This window comes from Eptesicus fuscus, chromosome 6 (genome assembly GCF_027574615.1).
Source record: "Eptesicus fuscus isolate TK198812 chromosome 6, DD_ASM_mEF_20220401, whole genome shotgun sequence".
NCBI lineage: Eukaryota > Metazoa > Chordata > Mammalia > Chiroptera > Vespertilionidae > Eptesicus > Eptesicus fuscus.
In genome coordinates, this window is record NC_072478.1 from 91,809,005 (window position 1) to 91,829,334 (window position 20,330).

At 41.6% G+C, this 20,330-nt stretch overlaps 1 protein-coding gene across 1 annotated transcript in view; it reads left to right on the plus strand.

Annotated features, from left to right (window-relative positions):
• Nucleotides 1–20,330, plus strand: part of SGCD (sarcoglycan delta) — a 303,981-nt gene that overhangs the window by 19,267 nt on the left and 264,384 nt on the right. The window contains exon 2 of the mRNA XM_008152265.3: nt 1,878–2,066. Within this exon, the coding sequence (XP_008150487.2) occupies nt 1,878–2,066 (189 nt within the window). The remainder of the gene's footprint in view (nt 1–1,877; nt 2,067–20,330) is intronic.

A 20,330-nucleotide genomic window follows, 5' to 3' on the forward strand; every position in this document is an offset into this window, starting at 1 on the left:
TGGATGGGAAATCATTCATTCATTCGTCATTTATACATTTATTTCTTCACGTATTCATTCCAGGCACATATATTTAAATATATCCTCATACTAGGGCCTGGTTTCAGTGTTAGGGTCATGTTCAGAAATGAGACAGAAGTTATAGAGACCTCTAAGTAAAAATTCACTTGGTTTTTCAAGTGGAATGCCTCAAGGCCTTGAGTTCTGGAGGGTGAGTTGGGTGATTTTACACATCCATTTTAATGATTATCTGAAAACCATAAAGTAATCATATTCTGAACTATCTGGAAAATGACCTAATAACCAAGGATGTGATTTTGGGGCCCACACTTTGTCACCATGATCACTCTGGTACCACATGCCACTAATTTAATTGCGGTTGAGTAAGATAAAAATAAACAGGCGGGTCTTATTCTTAGGGAATGAAGTGTGCCTACCTGAGGGCCAAATGGAATAATAATCCCCAAATAAAGGTTGTGTGGTAATTTGAATGGAGAAACTCAGTAGAGGCCCTGTTGTCACATGGTTCATGGCCAAAGAGGGATGATGTGCTCATCAGATGCTGTGCTGGAGTCCGTGGTACCACACTATGCACTTTAGTTTTAGCAAATCACCTTCCTTTATATTAGTCCGTTCTTTCCCATTTTGAATAATACATGTTGGTAGCTTTGTTTGGATTTAATTTTAAATTTTGGTTTGGTTTTATAATTTTATGGAAGTGATCATTTTACTCAGATTTGTGTTGGTACCTAATTAGTAGTGCTGGTATAAAGATAATTTGTGTCAACAGCAGGGATTTGGGAAAGCATCCTTACTTTAAAGGAGGTTGGCATATTACTTACTATTGGCAAATATTGTTCTGACTTATGTCACTCTACTGTGATCACTGTTTAACTAGTTCATTTCTTCCATTAGCCTGCAAGCTTCTGGAAGACATGTTTAGACTTTATTTGACTTTGAACCTCCTTTGTGTTTATTAAATAAATGAGTTGATTGATACGAATTAGAATTGTCTGACTCATAAAGACTAAACTTAATGGTAGTGAGTTCTCTGTCAAGGGGAGCATGTAAGCATAGGCTATTGCATTTTGTTAAATACTCTTGGATTAGGTGAGGCTTAATCTGAGTGCCTATCAACACTCCTTTGAATTTTGGAATAGAAGGATGATCAAAATTGTTACTTTTGCCACTGACTTTCTGGCAATTAAGAATGATTGCATTTGAGGCCTAGCTGGTCTGGCTCAGTGGATAGTGTCGGCTGGGTCCTGGGTTTGATTCCAGTCAGGGCACATGCCAGGGTTTCAGACTCAATCCTCAATAGGGGCTGTGCTGGAGGCAGCTGATTGATGATTCTTTCTCATCATTGATGTTTCTATCTCTCCATCTCCCTTCCTCTCTGAAATCAATAAAAAAATTTTTAAAAAAGAATGATTGCAATTTAGGTCATTATCCACCAAATAAATTGCCTGAATGTTATTATCATAGCACTGCAGTAAACTGCTGGGGTTATTTCATTTCCTCAGACGAATTCCAAATTGACCCCTATGACTTTAATTGATCTTGAGTGTCTCCCTCACAAAGATGTTGGATTCTAAGAGACCTTTGGGAATGGCTTCCTGGGGTCCCTTCCCTCCCAGGATACGTGTGGATGTGGAAGTCTACACACATCATGAGAGATGGCTGCGTGAACGGAGAGGGCTGCAGCAAACGTCCAGAGGAGCCACTTTTGTCCAGAGGAAGCAGACTTTTAGAGTGTCCAGAGGGTGGAAATGTACGGACAGCAGCCAGCCATATCTCGCCATCAGTTGATTTTTCCCCCTCCACTCCCCTCTCAGCAGTCTAATGTGAGTGCTTCTCTCCCGCTTCGTTTATTTCAGATGCCTCAGGAGCAGTACACACACCATCGGAGCACCATGCCCAGCTCCGAGGGGCCACAGGTGTACAAAGTGGGGATTTACGGCTGGCGGAAAAGATGCCTGTATTTCTTTGTTCTGCTGCTGATGATTTTAATACTGGTGAACTTGGCCATGACCATCTGGATTCTCAAAGTCATGAACTTCACAATCGTAAGTAAAACCACACAAGTTTCTTCACCTCTCTTTGTGGGGAAGGGACCTGTGGGGCGAGGAGGAACATAGAAAAGCGGCGATCGTAGGATTCAAAATGCCCGGCAACCTGGTGTCTTGGTTAAAAAAAAAAAAAAATTCTGTTCAAATGACATGGGAGGATGGACTTCTATCTCCTGACAGTTCTTCGGGGCTGGTAATCATCTAGTTTAGAGGCATCACCTTCTGTATGGCCCTCTGTATTCATTTGCTCATTCTGATAACTATTCTGTTTCCTATAGTTTACAAGCACGTTGAGTAAATGATGCTGGAGGAAATATGGGATAAATTCAAAGTGTTAAATTTTCCCTAATTTTAGTAATGTTTATGAAAGGATTTGTGAGGTAGAGGGTTGAAACATCAGGAGGAAATTAGACTTTGGGGATTATCTAAGAATTTTAAGAGTTTGTATCTGGTGGTAGCCCATTACTATGGTTAACCAGGAGTCTCCTTGATTTTTTGTGAGGGCATTCTCTTTGCCACCACCGGATGAGAGGAAATAAGAGGAACAGAGCCATGTTTCACTTTTTAAGAACTTAATGTTTATGCTGCTTTGAAGGAAATTTTGCTGTTGGTACTTAGGGCCACTCTACCGATTGAATATTCACTTGTTGAAGTTCAAATTAAAAGAAAGTCTTGGCAAAATTATTTCTGAAGTTATTCTGAGGTGGTGTGTTTTTGTGTGTTTTTTTTTCCTAGAGATTTCCTGGCCATTCTAGCAATATAAGTAATGTATTAGTAAGGGTGTAGAGGGCACCAATCGGCTGCCATTAGAATCCTTTCTTGTGATGTCAAAAGTCTAATTAGATTGGCAAAAAAAAAAAAAAAATCTCGTTTGATAAAGCAAAGTGGCCATAGCACAGTGAACAGTCAGGTTTTCATGTGACATTCCCAAATAGGAGAGTGGATATTGGCCTTTTCTGATTGATCAAGGTCCTTTTTATCCCTCACATGCTATGGGTGCTCACACTCCCTGGCCTGGGCAGTAACTTCTGCTAAAGCTGCTTTCCCTGTCCTCCCTGCCTCACAAAACCTTTCCTGGGGCCCCTCAGCTCCTTTTCTGCATCCGTTATTATACTTATCGCTCCGGATAATAACTTCTGCATGTGTTTCCCAGGCAGACTGAACTTTGAGAAGAGCAAGGGCTGCATTTTTCTCTGGGTGCCTTTATTCATCACTAATGGAAGGGTTGCATGGTGCTTAATTAGGACTTAGTTAGGACCCCATAAACCAAGGTCAGAGACACTGCTTCAGGCATCAGAATGGTTCACTCTAATGCTGGTCGTTAAAGCTAGGAAACTATCTGATTAAAAGAGTTACCTTGATTTTACACATTTCTTTCTTGAGGAGAAAAAAAATAGTTCAATTCTTCGAAAAATAGAGAAAGTCTTTGGTATTGCAACATGAAGTTGGGAAGAGGATACGGGTCAGTGTCCATGGGATTGTAGGGGTTCAAGGTAATCTGCTCTGGACTAGGGGAGCACCTTAGCTTCTGTTTCTGAATCAGACGCGGTAGACACTTTTTGAACTTGGACTTACTTTCTTTAAAGTCAAAGAGAATTCAGAGAAGGGTTTTAAGCAGACGAGAGAGATGCGATCAGATTTGTGGTCTAGTTGCTTGCTCAGGGGAAGATGCAAATATAATGGGGACATTTTCTCAGAGTTTAGGGCTCTGAAGACCAAATCCTGGGTCCACTTGTTCTTAAGTCTTTGTGCCCATAATTGCCAATTGTTGATGTTCATGTTCTGTGGTGTTTTGATTTTGAGGTTTATAAACTTGTAAAATGGAAAAGCTTCTGAATTTCCATATTAAATAAGGGAAGCCTGAAAGCCGGGTAGGAGAATGGACAATAAAGATTCAAAAGACATTTAAAGGGATGGCATTGACACATCTGACCATGTACTGGTTGGAGGTAGGAGCTGAGGTATTGGAAGACATTCTGGAATTCTCCCAGGTTGTGGCTGGTGAGATGGTTGGGTCATGAGACCCCCCAAAAAAAACCCAGAATAGAATGCCTTACCTTCCCACTGGAGCTGTGCTGAAACACCTGTATGCCCTGAACTCCCTAATTGGGGCTATTTTTGTTATTTTTACCTAGTCTGGCATGAAGTTAATTTATAGAACCTGAAAGACTTAGGAGTGAGTGTGGTGAATATGAACTCAAACGCTGATAAATGTGATATTATCCTAATGTGGCTTCTGAAGTGTGTTTAATCTGGCCAGCCTAATAACGAGAGGTCCATGTAAATGTAAATTGAGTGACAATTCATTCTGAGAGTGTGTGAACTTAGGGAGTAATACGACATTAAAGTAATAATCTATATGAAATAGGCTATTTCCCATAGTTAAGGAAATTGATTGCCAAAGTTGAGAGTTCTTAGAGCTTTACCAAACCAAGTACTTACTGGGGTGAGAATGATGCCGTTATTAGCCATAATTGGTGCTTTATAACAGTAATGCATTTGTGCAAATAGAGCTGAATTGTCAGAAAATTGATCTTTCCCTGAAACTTCAGAGCATGTGTTCCCATCCATCACAGTGTAAAACATATTCTTTTAGAATTATAATTCTATTCCACAAATAATCATTTCCTGACAGTGAAGATCTTAAAAATGAAGGAGGTATTAACCAGTGTTACACTGGAGCATGTGGGGGTGAAAGAGCAAAGGAAAACAATGAGATGACAGTCCAGCGTTTTTGGCAGGGATTTTAAAGTATTGCCAATAGGAAAGAGTGATCATTCTGTACGTCTGGAGAATTCAATAGTTCGAGACTTGGGAAAGCTCACTCTATAATCAAGCCCTCTGAGTAACAACAAACCAAGAGAATGATGTCATCTGACCGTATTCGTGAGGACTTGGCAATGTACCCAAGATTGGATATCCAGAATGTTCTGTCGTCAGGCTTGCATTCCGTGCCATCCCCAAGGATGTATGCTGGAAGAGTCCTTTTGTTATAACCGTCTGGACAAACATCCAACTAAGTTTTCTTTGTCCCAGATGTAAATCAGAAGAAAAATGAGGTTGTTCTCTGCTCTTAACAGGATATTGTGGTGTTCCTTTCGAGGCAGGAGAGCAAGGTTACACTTTTCTGCTCAGTTTTGTGGGGGAGTGTGTGGTTTACTTATATTGTCAACACCCATAAGTCGGCCCATCCTAGTTCATCACAGTCTGTGCTGTACAGAGGAACTAATATTTATTACGTGTCTGTTCTGTGCTGGTCACTGTGCTTGGTATTTAAAATATCTCATTTAAATGTCAAAACAAGTCTAAGATTAGGGATTATTATCTCCATGGTAGTAAAAGGAAACCCAGGGCTCAGGGAAGTGGTTGACTTCCTGAAAGATACACAGCGAGTAAGTAAAAGAACTGGTGCTTGGCTTCAAAGCCCAAGCCTTCCCGCCACACTGCACCCCTCCCCCTAAATGACACAATGGTCTGGCTCCTCAACTAAACTCTGAAGCTGGCAAAATTATCCGTTGTCTTTGTTGCCCACCGGTGTCATCCAATCACAAATGTCTTTCCCACCTGAGGAATCCACGGACATTTCCTGCCTAGAGTAGTTTCCTGGTAGTTCTGAATGTTCAGTCCTTATCTCACCGCTCCTTGCCCCGTAGCTGATGATTTCTGTCTTTCCACTGTCTCCACCTTCTGTTTTATCACCTTGTTGTATTAACATGAACATTTAATATAAACTTAATATTAATATCTGGGTCGTAGCCTGGTGTGATAACTGTCAGCTAATTCCTGATAAGCATTTATAGCAGCCTCTGACGCAGAGGAAGACTCAAAAGTTGGCAACAGAAAGTCGCGAGCCAGCCTACACCACAGCATAGTGGTTAAGGGCTCAGACTCCCGAGACAGATGTTCTAGCTACAAACTTGCTTTCTGCTACTTTGGCAAGTTTCTCAACTTCTCTGGGCTGCAATCTCCTGGGAGTAATAGCAATACCTACCTATTCATAGGATGGATGTAAAATGTAAATGAGGTAATGAATGCAAAGTGCTTGGAATGGAGCTTGGCACATAGTAGGTGCTTTCTGTGGAGTATTTGCTACCATCATCGTCATCAGTTATTGAAGGCTCATTTTGTATCAGGCACTATGCTATTGCAATTAATAAGCATTATCAAACCTAATCCTTATGCAGATAGGCACCGTTATGACGCCAACTTCACAAGGCAGGAGAGAGGCTCAGCGACTTGATCTGAGATCTCACAGCTCTAACATGGTACAGTAGAGATTTGAATCTCAGCAGTTGGATTCCAGAGCCCGGTCTGTTAGCCAGTTTGATAAATTGTGGGCAGTGCAGAACGCCCTAGCATGAGTGTCAGGGAACCGGATGCCGAGGCAGCCATGAACTACACCACCTTGTTCCTCTGGGGCTCAGTATAGAAATGAGTGCATTGACCTAGGTGCCCTTTAAGACTGTAAGGCATCTTCCTGTTAGAACACTATGGTTTAGTCTTTGGGGCTCTGCCTTGACGGAGTGAGAGCTCACTCTGTGAAGGGCTTCTGCTTCTGCCAATGCATTCTGGCAGCCCAGTCCAAAGAACTTGACCTCGAAGACCTCCCCAAATACTATAGTATTGATCATCCATATCATCATTTAGTACAAGTGGTTAATAAGTGGCAAAACTTGAAAGGCGTGGGAACTATCAATAGTTGGCGTGATCTTTTAGCCCAGTGAGTGTGAAATCATTTGTTGTAGATGAAATAGGAACCTGAGCAGTCACCTCATTGGAAATCCTCATTTTGCCCAGGACTGAAGCAAAGTAGATAGATAGCAAGGTTGCCTGACCCAGCGTCAGCACCCCAACCATCCTGGGAACTTCGCAGGAGCAGGCATTGTGTTCTCGTCACTTTGCAGCCCCAGCCTAGTGCCTGGTATTCGGGTGGCTTTCCGTGTGTGTGTCAGTTGCCTTTGTGCAGACCACACACATCAAATAATGGATGTCAAGTGTCTGGTCAGTGTCGGACACATGGTAGTTCCTCAGTAAAGTGTAGCTGTCTATACCTGTATTTCATAGATCCGCCAACTTCTATTCCTCTTTCCTTCATCAAAATGACAAAATTCAAACCATTGAACTGGTGGTTATGTAAAAAAATGAATGTCCACTTGTTTAAGAAAAGCTTCTATAGAACTTACTTGATAATTTTCCATATAATCCTCATAAAAACCCCACCAGGTACACACATTTTACAGATGGGGAAGCAGAGGCTTTGAGAAGTGCAGCCACTCACCCAAGGTCATGCTGCCAGGAGCCATAAAACGGGGATCCGGTCACAGGGAGTCTGACCCCAGAGCCCCGGCTCTTGATCAGGACACCACGCTGCCCGTTTTCCAAGTGTGATTTTTCATGAAGACAAATTGGATTTGTTCAGTGCAGTGTCAAAGACATGATTTATTTACCCTGCAGTGAGATGAAGATCCGCTGAGGGTCAGAGGAAGGCATTCTAATACTTGTAAATTGGACACATTGTAAAACAGTAAAAGCCAGAGGGAATGACCAGTGTGTTCCACAGCTCCAGACAGTTACTCAGTGTCTGTTTGGGGAAGGCTCAAGGTATTGTGACCCGTCAAACTAACTCAAGTAGAGGGGAGTAAGAGTACCCATGCCGAGGCAGGGGAGAGGGCTGTCATGGGAGCATAGGGCATGGAAGCCTGGGGCCTGGGGCATGTCAGGAACCAAGGCTCCCTGGGGATGTCCACCCTCTGGCTTTCCTGGACCACAGGGCATTAATCTTTCCCTGGAACATTCTTTTCTGCTTGAAGGCCAGGTTGCCTATACCCTCACTGTCCTACCAATGAGCTCCTGTGTTTACTCAGGTTTTCCTCTTCCTTTCAACTGCAGCATGCATCTAGCTGCCTTTGACCTTCCCTGAATAATGACCTTCCCATTTCAGCTCTCACCTCTAGTGGTCCCAGTCTCCTGGTACCCAGGTGCATCGGCCCACATCACATTGTAGCTTGCTTGACTGACCACAGACCCAGTGAGAGGCCATTAGCTGCAGCCTAGGAGGATGAAACCATGTGGTTCTGAGAGTCCTGCTCCTTGAGCAGCCAGCCAGGACTTCCCTCCCAGTAAAGAGATCATTTGCAAGTAGTATCCACAGACTCACCCGAAAATAGTGTCCACATTTGATTTTCTATAAACATTGTCCTTTTTAAGCTTTTCTCTTCTCATTTAGTCTCCAAAGTGCCCCCAGTTTAGCTGACATTTTGTGTTTTGCTGTACCTGGTGCCATGCAGTGGTAGTGGGGCGGGAAGCGAGGGGCATGTTAGTACTGCATTGCTTTGCCTGGCAGCTTCTCCTAGTCATCTGTGAGTTCCAGAAGACAGTCACCTTATACTATTCACCATTGAATCCACAGCTTTAAGCACCTTGCTTATTAGCACACAGTAGAGACTTAGAGTGTTTATTGAATAAATGAATGACAAAAAAATATGAATAGGCAGTCACTTTCCATCAATATGTGTGAAGATGGACTCATAGAGCTTTATATTGCTCTTAAAATGAAGTATTAGTGGATTTATTAGGGTAGGCGGGTCATAAATGAGATGAGTGCTTGAATTTGATTATGAAAAGGGATTTTTCATAATCCTGTGTATCAACTACATGCTACATGTTAATGATATGAGAAAAGAAAGGTAATAGTGGAGTGTGAAATAGCATAGAAGCAGGAGACATCATCCTCGTTAATATAGATTTGCTTAGCAAATGAGAGAAAATGATATTATTGGCTTTAGTTGTACGTTCTGTTTAACGCAGTTAATGAATATATTGTGTGTGAGAGTAGCATCCACTTTGGCCCAGATGCCAGCTTCACTTGGGAGCGGGACAAGGCCTCCCATATTGAGAACATCATGGTTCCATCCCTCAGTGCTGTGACTCCTGTGATTGCTTCTCATCCATTAGCTCATATTCATCAACCTGAAACATCACCACAATGGTATTTTTTAAGGCATCATGAAAATTGCAGAAAAACAAAAGACAGAACATGATTCTGTTCCATGAGCAGTCCTGGGATAGTGCTCTGCAATGTCCAGTTTGGTTTGAAGCTCACTGTGTTTTATGCCTTTGCATGAATGCAAATCATTAAGGATGATTTTGGTCATTGTCATTGCTGCAAAATGCTATACACCATGCTTGCCACACACTTATACAATCTATTGGACAAATTTGCTTCGATTCAGTCAGTATTTCTTAAGCATACTATTTGTGCAGTACCCTGTGTTTGGTGTGGATTATAATAAAGAAAATTCTATTCTTTAATAGATCATAATTACTTAGAAGAAAAAATACATGTGTAAATTTAATGTGTTCCAAAAATGACAAATATTTTAAGGGAGTATGAAGAAGAAATCAGCCAAACCTAGAAGACTTCTTAAGTTGAGTCTGAAAGGATGGATAAGGCCTTGTGAGTGGTGTTTAGAACAAAGAAAGCACCATGATTGTAGCCTGAGAGTGGTGATTTAAACTTGGTCGCTGAGCCTCAGACACTGTGGTTCCAGTATTGAGAGCCCAGGGCCCTGGAGAGACAGGAAGGAGGCAGTGGGGGGGAGGAAGGGAGCTGACACTGGTCAAGTCAAACAGGATGCAAATTATACTCTTGAGAGGTCACCCTGGGAAGCTGAAGATCCAATTATAAACAAATTACTGTGCAACCCCAGCCTGTCATCTGGATCATATTCCTGACCTTTGCCACTATTACAGTTTTCATGCACTCAGAATTCTTTTTATGCATGTAGAATTGAGAAAAATAAAGAATGTCAGAAAATCTCCCTGGAAGTACTGCTGTCTTCATGCATCACACATAGCCGCTCACTCATGGAATTTTAAGGTCTAATCGGTCATGCTGTGGCTGTGAACTCTGAACAACTCTCAGAAATTGGAAGTTGTGACCACGTTTTGGGGATCTGTTTCCTCTGAGGCATTAAGCTGTCATAGGAGAGAATTTCCAAATCCCAAGGGTCACATTATCATGAGGGTCAGTCCTTCCACAGCAGCTGGGGGATTATACAGGCTGTAGAAAGAAACCCAGGAAATAAGAGGAGGTTTCAGGTCAGTTGGGTGGCCTGAGAATCATTAGTTAGGATTTCTAAGTCAAGTTGGCTTTGTAAATACTTGGTCTAGAACTGCACTGTCCAATATGAAATGGAAAGTGAATAATGTAAAAATGTAGTGCCTCGGTCACACCAGCCACATCACACACATTCAGCAGCTACCTGAGCAGACACAGCACATTTCCATCATTGCACCAAGTTCTTGGTTATCAGGCAGGTCTAGACTCTCCTGGCCCATCTCTTAGCTAGGTCTTCGAGGGCGTGCTATGCTCTTGAACAAAGACGTTTTTCATTCCTCTCCATATTGCAATTTCTGCCTTTCCTGTCTGTGCTCCAGATAGTTTTTAAGACCCGGAACCATGGGATTAAGGTAGGAAAGCAAACAAAATAACGCAATTTAACAGAAAGAGGAGAATAAAGTTTCTTACCATCTGATGAACAGATGGTCCAAATAACATATGTGAGACTATGAATGATTTTTCGTCTTGCCCGTGAGGAGCAAGGTAGAATTTTGCTGTGTGAAGAGTTGTGCTGAGGGGGAGGAGGGTCAGGGACCATTTCTGAGTCTTATTCTACTGATATGTAACATATGCAGTTTGGAACAGCTCAAATAGTTTCTATATCTAATTGTTTCCTCTTTCCATACTCTTCAACTCAGAGTAAGAGAGACTGAATCACATTTTTCTCTAGAAGTTTATTTGTGTATGTTTGTTTGCTTGCACTATATTTAATTAGACAAAAATCCAAGATGCTAAATGCCAGAAAATACATCTGATTGTGCCTTTTTAAATTTTTATCTATTCAATTATTTAATGAATAATCCATCTCATTATCTAGTGCTACACAACAAACCACCCCGAAAATCAGTGGCTTAATAGAACAGCAGTAATTTGTTTTGCTCAGGAATCTCCAATTTGGGCAGAGCTCAGTGGGCTTCTCTGAGCCCCCTGAGGTCTCTCTAGCCCTTGAGCTGTGGTGACTCCAAGGCTGAGGTGGTCTCAACAGCAGGTGCTGGAGTCATCTCGAGGCGTGTTTACTTACATGTGTGGGTGGTTGATGCTGGCCGTGAGCTGGGACCTCAGCAAGACAGAACACCTACACATGGTCCCTCCATGGGCCAATTTGGGTTTCCTGTCTGCATGGTAGCTGGGATCCAGAATGTGTTGCACTTAAGCGGTGGACATACATCACGCTGTTATGACCCAGACTCAGAAGTCGGGTGGCCTCATTTCCATTTTACTCTGCTGGTCAAGGCAGACACAGAATCCTGTCTGGCTTCACAAGGATGGCACTTAAACTTCACCTGTGCACGGGGACATTGAAGTGTCTAAAGAAGAATGTAGGATGGGCAATGGCCAGTGTAGCTCAGTTGGTTGGCATTGTCCCATGCATGGAAAGGTTGCCAGTTTGATTCCTGATCAGAGCACATGCTAGGGTTCTGGGCTTGATTCCTGGTAGGGGGTGTGCAGGAGGCAGCTGATCACACATTAATGTTTCTCTCTTTCCCTCTCCCTTCCTCTCTCTCTAAAAATCAATAAAAATTCTTAAAAAAAACAGAATGTAGGATGGGAAATTATAGTGGGTCAAATGGTGGCTCCCTAAAAGATAAATCCTTGGCTTTAATCCTCTTAATCCCTGGTACCTGTGCATGTTGCCATATATGCCTTATCTGAATTTAGGATCTTGAGGTGAGGAAATCATCCTGCATTATCCAGTTGGGCCCTAAGTCCAATGACAACTGTTTTCATGAGTCAGGCAGAGGGAGAGTTGACACAGAGGAGAGGCAGGCAGTGTGACCATAGAGGTGGACGTTGGAGAATTTTACCTACCAGCAATGCCAGCTTCTCCTCCAGAGCCTCCGAGGAAGTGTGGCCCCACTGACACCTTAATTTCAGACCTCTGGCTTCCAGAACTCTGAGAGAATACATTTCTGTTGTTTTAAGCCATCAATTTTGTGGTAATTTGTTAGGGAAGCCACAGGGAAGTGATACAGAGGTAGTGTTGCAGTAATCTTTGGAAAGTACAATGTACCGCAGCAGTAACAAGAGTTGCTATCCACCATACAAATGCCACACCTTGTATTGAGCACAATGCTAAGTCCCTGTGTTCTCTCTCTTATTCCTCAATGACACTGTGAGGGGGTGGGTACTATTATCTCCCTTTATCTTTGAGGAAACTGAAGCGCAGAGAACTCGCTTAACCTGCCCAACTTCTCCAGCTAATAAGGATCAGGATCCAGATCCAGATGTGTCTAACTTGAATGTTTATGCTTTTGACTTGCTCTGAAGATGTTTACTGTCAAAAACAATGAAACAATTATGTCATAATTAGTCATACATTTATTGAGTAACGTTCCATGGCAGTGATCGTCAGGGTGTAACTAGGAGTCCTAAGGAATGGGCATTTTAAAACTACTTCAGTACTGGGGAACCCTCAAGCAGTTTTAGTCTTATGAATACTTTAAGGAGCCATACTAACTACATAACTGGCACCTGTGTTATAAAAATCATGGTTTGGTTGCCTTTTGAATTACTTTTCTGCCTTTACCAAGCCATGGTGAATGGTCTACTTGTTGCTTTGATAGATGAACAGAAAGAAATTCCCAGGTGGGAGCACAGCCTTCCTGTTTCATGGAAACTATAATGCTTATGTAGATAAAATTCTGAATTTTGGTTAGCTTTTAATTATCAATCAACTTTATTATGTGGAGAACTTACCATCTCTTAAAACTTGATTTTCTAATAGTAGATGCTTTGTGAGTAAGAGTTTATTGATAAAGAATGAGTAAAGAAAGAAGCTAATGTCCGTTTAAGCCTTTTTCAGTAGGAAATACTACCATAGAATATGGAGTCATTTAATACCCACTTATCAAGTACCCAGTATGAGCAGACGCTCCCGATGGAGCACTGATGTGCAATTCTCTCCTCAAACACTAGCAATAAAAAGTTCCATGAAGTCATTATCACCATGTCGACATAATCATCATTTTATCACAATAGGTATTTTTAGGTGCTTGCTATATTCCAAGAAACAAAATAATAATAATAAAAAAAAACACACAGAACTCTATTCTTCCCTCGTAGCATTTTTATGCTTGTAAAGGTTCTCTGCACCTTAGAAAACCTGTTCACATCTACTGCATTCTGTGATTCTTTACAAACATCCCAATGGAAAAGACATGTCTGGGATCATTTAATTTCGCCCTTTTGATTGAAGGAGCAGCTGAGGCTCAGTGATCTGCTTAAAGTTTCATGCCCAATAAGTACCACAGTCAACCTCCCAACATTAGAATAAATAGGAATGAACAGGAGCAGTAGACCTTGACAACAGTTTCATTTTGCAGCCTCAAGTAAGTCAGGAAGCCAGCGTTTATTGAATATATGGTAAAAGACGCAGCACCTTCTTATCTGACCATCCAATTTAGGTTGGCCAATATTAGGGAGTTTCAACTATTTATGCACAAGACTGTAATCAGCCATGTTAAGCAAGCTTGTTTTCTTTCTCTAATAAATTTCTTAATTCCAAGATTTTAAAAAAAAAAGGAAATACTTTCACTAAAATCCAAAGATAGAGAAAAATAATCATTTGGGTTCCTCAGTCTCTCACTGAGTTAAACCATCTTCATGCCATACGTAATTGGTTGCTGTTTTAGAAATGAATGCTTTATAGTTCACATCAGAAATTTCTGATGTTCTCCACTGAAACCTGCATTGTGTTTCTTGGCAAGGAGGGTTTCATGAGGGCTGGGATAATCTGGGCCTTGTTTATTCACTGGCGTAAAGCCCTGTGCTTCTTTCCGACTTTTGTCGTTTTTCTTTGAAAAATAATTTTCTGGTCCCAGTTAGGTGAATGGTTCCAAATGAAATTCTCAACTCTTCAAATCTTTTGTTACTCTAGTTGCTATCTGGTGACAGCCTGATGAATGAATTACAGTCATTTACTCAACAAATGTTTGTTGAGCTCTTCCTGTGAGCCAAGTACTGTGCCAGGGGTTGAAGTACAATAGTGAGCAGAAGTAAGTGCAGTCCCTTCCTCGTGGAGCTTGCCTTATAATGGAGGAGGCAGGAAATAATCATACGATGAAACAAACTAATGTAAAAGTGCCACTATGGTAAGTGGATGCTGTAGGAATGTATGAAGGGGTGATTTGGCACAATCAAAGAGTGGGGCTTTCAAGACAAAATGATTGCACAGATACCAAAAGTGAAACTAAACAAAGGAAGACAAAGGAAAAAGAGATGATGGCAATCTAGAGAACACTGTCTGTGGATCCCTAGGAAATCTGATAATAATTTCCTCTGGGGGTGCAGTTAGATTTTTTGGGGGATGAGGGTGGTGAGACAGGTGGGAAAGGCCAGTGAAGGGTGACTTTGCCTTGTTACCACATTCTATCGACCATTTTGCGAGGAGAATGTACTTATGTGACACTCTTGGGATTCAAAAAAATTAAAAATAAAAAAGGTAAAAAGAAAATCCTAAGTAGAAAAGAAGTAAGGTTGTGTCATGACGGTTGCTTTCTTTAAGGACCATTTGGCTACCTTTGGTTGAATTGGGGACTCCACCTATAAGGATAAATACATATTGTAATTCCCCACACTTACTACAAATACTGCATTAGAAAAAGGAAGCTTGCTTATAATAAGTATTTTGCATTCTTCATTGGCACAAAACAGTATTTGGCCACTTTCAGGTACATTAACTGCAGGATTTGCAAATAGATGATTGTCATTAGTAGGATGACATGTATTGAGAGCTTATTCTGTGCCAGGCATGCTACTAAGCACTGAGCATCGGCTATATTATTTCATCCCTATAGGAGCCCTAGGAGATGGATCCTATAGTTATCCCCTTTCTCCAGATGGGGAAACTGAGGTTTAGAAGAGAGGTCCAGTCACTTTCCCAGGGTTGCAGTGAGTGACAGAGCTGGGATGTAAAGCCTAGCTGAGCCCAGAACTCCTAACAACTGTGCCATCATCCTCCCATGATACTCCGCAGGCTGAGACATCACTGTCTTTATTCCTCAGAGCCCCAAGTCCTCATGCTTGTGACATTATTAGTACGGTCCGAACAGTCCACAGCAGGGCACATGAAGAATGCTGAGGGTCTGGAGGATCCCTAAGATGCACTGATTCCCAACACTTTTTAAATGCCCATATATTAGAATGAATACTTCTCATTCCCACCTGGTGGTGTGCCTCCCATCCCATTTATTGAGACGTTGTCTTTGTGTTTTATAATGGACCCCTCTCTCATAGGGTATGAATCCCTTTTTGAACTTAGAGAGATGAAGAGGCCTCACAACCAGCAGACTTGCTTACGTTAGAACAAATCCTCCCAGTCCGCACTGCCCAGCTTCTTGGCTCATTTGCCATCACACTCTCATTGTCCAGAGTTGTTCTGCAGCCGTGGTTCAACTGATGCTTTGGAAGGAGTCTGATGTGTGATAAAATGAGATGCTATAGAGGGGCAGGGTGCTTTAAGGTGCTTTATAGACCACAGGCTGGGTTCAAGCTCAGCTCTGCTACTGAGGAGCCAGGTGATATTGGCAAGGTAACTTCACTTTTTTGAGCCTTGCTCACTCATTTGCAGTAAAGGGATTTGTGAAACTCGCTTTCCTGAAGATTGGAGATAACCCAGTAAATGCTTATGATTATTATTGTCAACTTGAACATTTGGAGAGTTGCCTTACAAAGAGGAGAAGATTATTCAGTTGCTAAAATTCAGCCTAGAGCCATAAGCTCCCTTTTAAAGGAATGACTAATGGAGTCTTAAAAGCATATATCATGTGGGTGTGGCTGAAAAAAAAATCATTCCTGCTCTTAGAATTGCAGTCACTCTGATATTTGATGGATACACATTATTGCTGATTCAACTTAGAACCGTGTGAAACAGAGGAAGCCAAGTATAGCCATTCTAGTGAATGAGACGGTCTGTAAGGAAGCAAACTGCTAAGTAAACAATGCAGTTATGTACTGTGGCATGTCCTCTGAAGGAAGTACAAAGATGGGACCATAGCTTGCTTTAAACACAGATCAGCATAGGCATCTCTGGAGAGGTGAATTTTAGTAGAAGCCGGAAGAATGAGTGAGAGACAACCAAGCGATGAGCTGAGGGAGATTCCAGGTGGAGGGAGAGGCAAGTTCACATGCCCTGATGGGGAGAAAGCATGGAGTAGGCAGTCTCTGTATAATGGTGAGAAGAGGGACTTGCCATTCAGTTTTCACTGCAGGAGAGTGCACCCTCACTAAGAGGGAATGAAGGAATAACGCATTTATACTTGGCTCCCTGCTGTGCACTATGCTATTCATGAGAGGCTAGTTGACCGTGAATGACTTGTTCCTGATTTGTATGATGTGATACTTACATATGTTGTTAGCCCTGTGCCTGTAGCTGGTCTATGCAAAATCTGCATCCCTAATTATCAAGGAAGGTTGAATGTACAAATGTCCTAGAAATAGTGGTGATGGCACGATGGCTACTAATCTCAGGGCTGGCCTCTGAGATAGCACCATTGTAGAAAACGTTCAGTAACAAATGCATTGGAGAGCAGTTTATGAATAGACACTCCATTTGATTTTTCACAGAGTCCAAAGCAACCTTAAAGTATTGTAAATGGGCCCCATTATCTAATCAGGGAATTATAGCAATCTATTAATTGCTATTTCTGATTATTTGCATTTAATTAAGGGGTACTCTTGAGAAAATGAAGGACAGCATAACCTCAAAATATGGCTTTACATCTTAGATAATTGACTATAATTTCTATCTGTGCAGCCTTCCTAAATTGTTTATTTCTCCAGATGCTTCCTAAAAGCTATGATTTTACCTCTTTCCTTTCAATGGGTGAGTAGGGGTTGCTCATAAAAGCTTATATGGTTTAGTTTTCTAAACTAAATTAAAGTTTAATTAGTCAAAAATCCATATCTGTGCTGTGTTTATACAATTTATACAAGCATAATTAATTTTAGCTAATTGCATAAGTAGCTTTTTTTATGCAAACAGTAACTTTTTTTCTGATGACCCCCACACATCAGATTTTATGTTATCTACATGTCTAGCCTTCCCTGGTAATGCTAAATCAACTCGCATGATTCTAAAAGTATTACTCTTTCCTTTGATTTATGACTTTTATCATGGAAGTCACTGATTACCTTGGCAACCCATGTTTCATGTTTGGAAAATGCAATGAAAAAGTATACTAGAATAGCATTGCTTTTGTTTTGATGGAAACCAACAAAAAAATAGAAATACGATTTCCATATGTTCTCCTAAGCCCACTACTTCTCATAAAGTTACCTCGACGTTTTTAGTCTATTTGAATGACAGTTCAAATTACATTGATCAGCCAAATGTCAAAAAGAATAGCTATTATTTTTTAAACCTCCTGGTATTTCCTGGCTTTCTCTTCCTGAGAAGGATGGCTTTACCATTCACTGAGCCCCACTCTCTTGCTGCAGGAGCTGTTCCCTTTGCAGGTCTCTAAGGACACCATGTTTAATCCTGAGGAATTTCTCTCTAAAACACAGGCCTTCTCACTTGATTGGCAATTAAACTTTATTATTAGTTCCCTCATCATTTCCCTGAGAAGTCTTGCATAGAAACTGAGGATGGTGAAATGCTCCCTTTTTTGCTCCTCCTCGTTCATGGACTGGGAGGGGTGGGGGTTGCTTTTGCTGCTCTTTCAGGAGAAGCAGAAGCTTCTTTCCCAGAAGCACCCAGCAAAGCTCCCCACCAGCCTCACCGACCTGAGTAGTGTTGCATGTCCATCTGTGGGCCAGTAAGTGTGGCTAGGGAGTGAGAGTAAGAACTTGGCTTGGGCCTGAGTCACAGGTGCCACCCTATTACCCCAGGCCAATGGATTGTGTGGGGGTGCGGGGGGGGGGGGTATGGGAGCAGAATGAAAATGAGGGTCACCCTAAGTGAAAGGATGGGGATGTTGGGGAGATAATCACAGCTGCATCTCACAGAGCTGAATGCACTGTATTTGACTGGGATTGTCACAGCTGAAGCCTGGGACACCTCTTGACTTTAGAGTGACTTTTGCTTTAAGATAGTCAGCGTAGGCGAATTTGGAATCTGTAAAGTGCTCTTTCTGGCTGTATTTCTCCAAGCTTCATTAACAGCCAGTATTATAGAACCAATTCAAAAGGAACATGTTTTCAGTGCCTATCTTGTTAGCTTCAGGGCTACATTTTTTTAAATGCATAATGAAATCCATGGAATATTCAGAAAGAATCTGACGCTTTGCAAAATTGGCTTTGGGGGCTGTTCCTGGCTTATATTTGGAGGGAAAAGTGTCTGGCCATTGCATGAATTGAAAATCCTTTGGTCCGTCTCTAGGCTGCCTTTAGCCATAAGCAGTTGAAAAATAAAAAGAGAAATTCAGTATGCGTGTGACTTTCAAAGACTCTGTAGAGGTTCAATACCTCTTTAGTCTTGTACACAGACTATAGGAAGGTCATTTTCCCCTATGTGTATGAAGTCAGTCTCCCTACTTTGTGGGTTTTTGTTCATTTCAGAGGATAAGAAATGGGACCGGGCTATTGTTAGTGACAGGCCAGTGCTTCAAGAATAATGAGAGGCACTCCTCCTTTTCCCTGGGGGTTGGAAAAGCAAAAGTACACACAGACTTGGTAGCTTTTTCTAAATAGCCATCATTACCATTTTCTCTCCAGGACCATGCAGGGTCTTACCATTATTAAAGTCAGGACACTGAGCTATGGTCTGGGACCTTGGGCACACCACTCGTCCCCTCTGGGCATCGTGGTTCATGTTGATAAAGTGGGGAGTTTCAGAGGCATGAGGAACCCAGTTATATATCAGATAGCTTTTATCTTTAAAGTTGTAAACATCTGGAATGGGAGATATAAAAAGGGACTTCTAGTTTTAAGATAGCATCTTATTTACCTTCTCTTAACCATCTACAAAAATATCTAAGGTAAAACACAGGATGAGGAGTTGTTTTATTATAAAAAACTAGGGATGACAATCAATCTCCAACCAAATTCTTAGGGGAATTTTCATAGCCCTTCAAGGTTTGTGAAACCGCATTAAAGGGCACAGGTAAAGCTACTATATGTTATGCCATTGGAAATAAAGAATCCCCCGCCCCACAATGCACACACACGTAGCAGAAGTTCCCTAGAAGGTACTTTATCTTCGGACCCATATTTGTGTTTAGAACACAAATATTAGTAGCAACTGGGAAGACAAACATTCCCACTTTTTTTCTTCGTGGGTGCTGTTTTTCAGTCAATCTGTTCTTCAGTTCACACATGCATATATATACAGACATATGCACTATATATATACATATATACACATACTACACATGCACACATATATGCACAAATATGCACATTTATAGACATGCACATACACACAAATACATATATATGGACACATGCACATAAATACATATATATACACACATATGCACACACACACTTATTTATATATATATATATATATATATACACATAAATATATGTACATATGTACATATATACACAAATCAGTGAGAGGCTCCAGTCCCCAAAATACAACAGCCACAAGTAGAATAGAGCAAGAGATGTTTGTGTCTTGGGAGATGCAGATCCTGTGTATGCAAGAGAAGGTATAGGGAGACACGAGTAGCCATTCAGAGTGGAAAACGTTGTCCTTCATGAATTACATCTATTCAGAGTGACACGTGAAGGAAACATGGAGCTACAGGTGTGAGACAGCCATTCACTCAGTGCCCATGGGGACAGAGGGCATCCGAGAGCAGCATGGCAGCTGCATGGGTCTTTTCGCCTGTGGGAATGGAGGCACTATAGAGCCTATGAAAAAAACAAACTACAAAATAAGGAACAGGATCATCATCCTGAAGATGTGCAGGAAAAAGCACACCACTGAAAATGCTTTAATTTACAAACCAGAAGGAAGATTTAGAAAACTGCAGAGCGGGTAGAGGCAGAAAAGGGCATGGCCATTGTGGTTTCTCCCTGGAAGAAGATGGGAAGCCATGGGGACGGCGCAGGCCAAGACAAAAAGGTCGTAGAATTGAGAGAGATGACATAGGACACATGGTAAGGAACTGAAAAGGCAATAACAGTTTAAACCGACTTTGATATCAGCAAAGAATTCCTATTGAGAAAAAGCCAATCAGTGAAGTGAA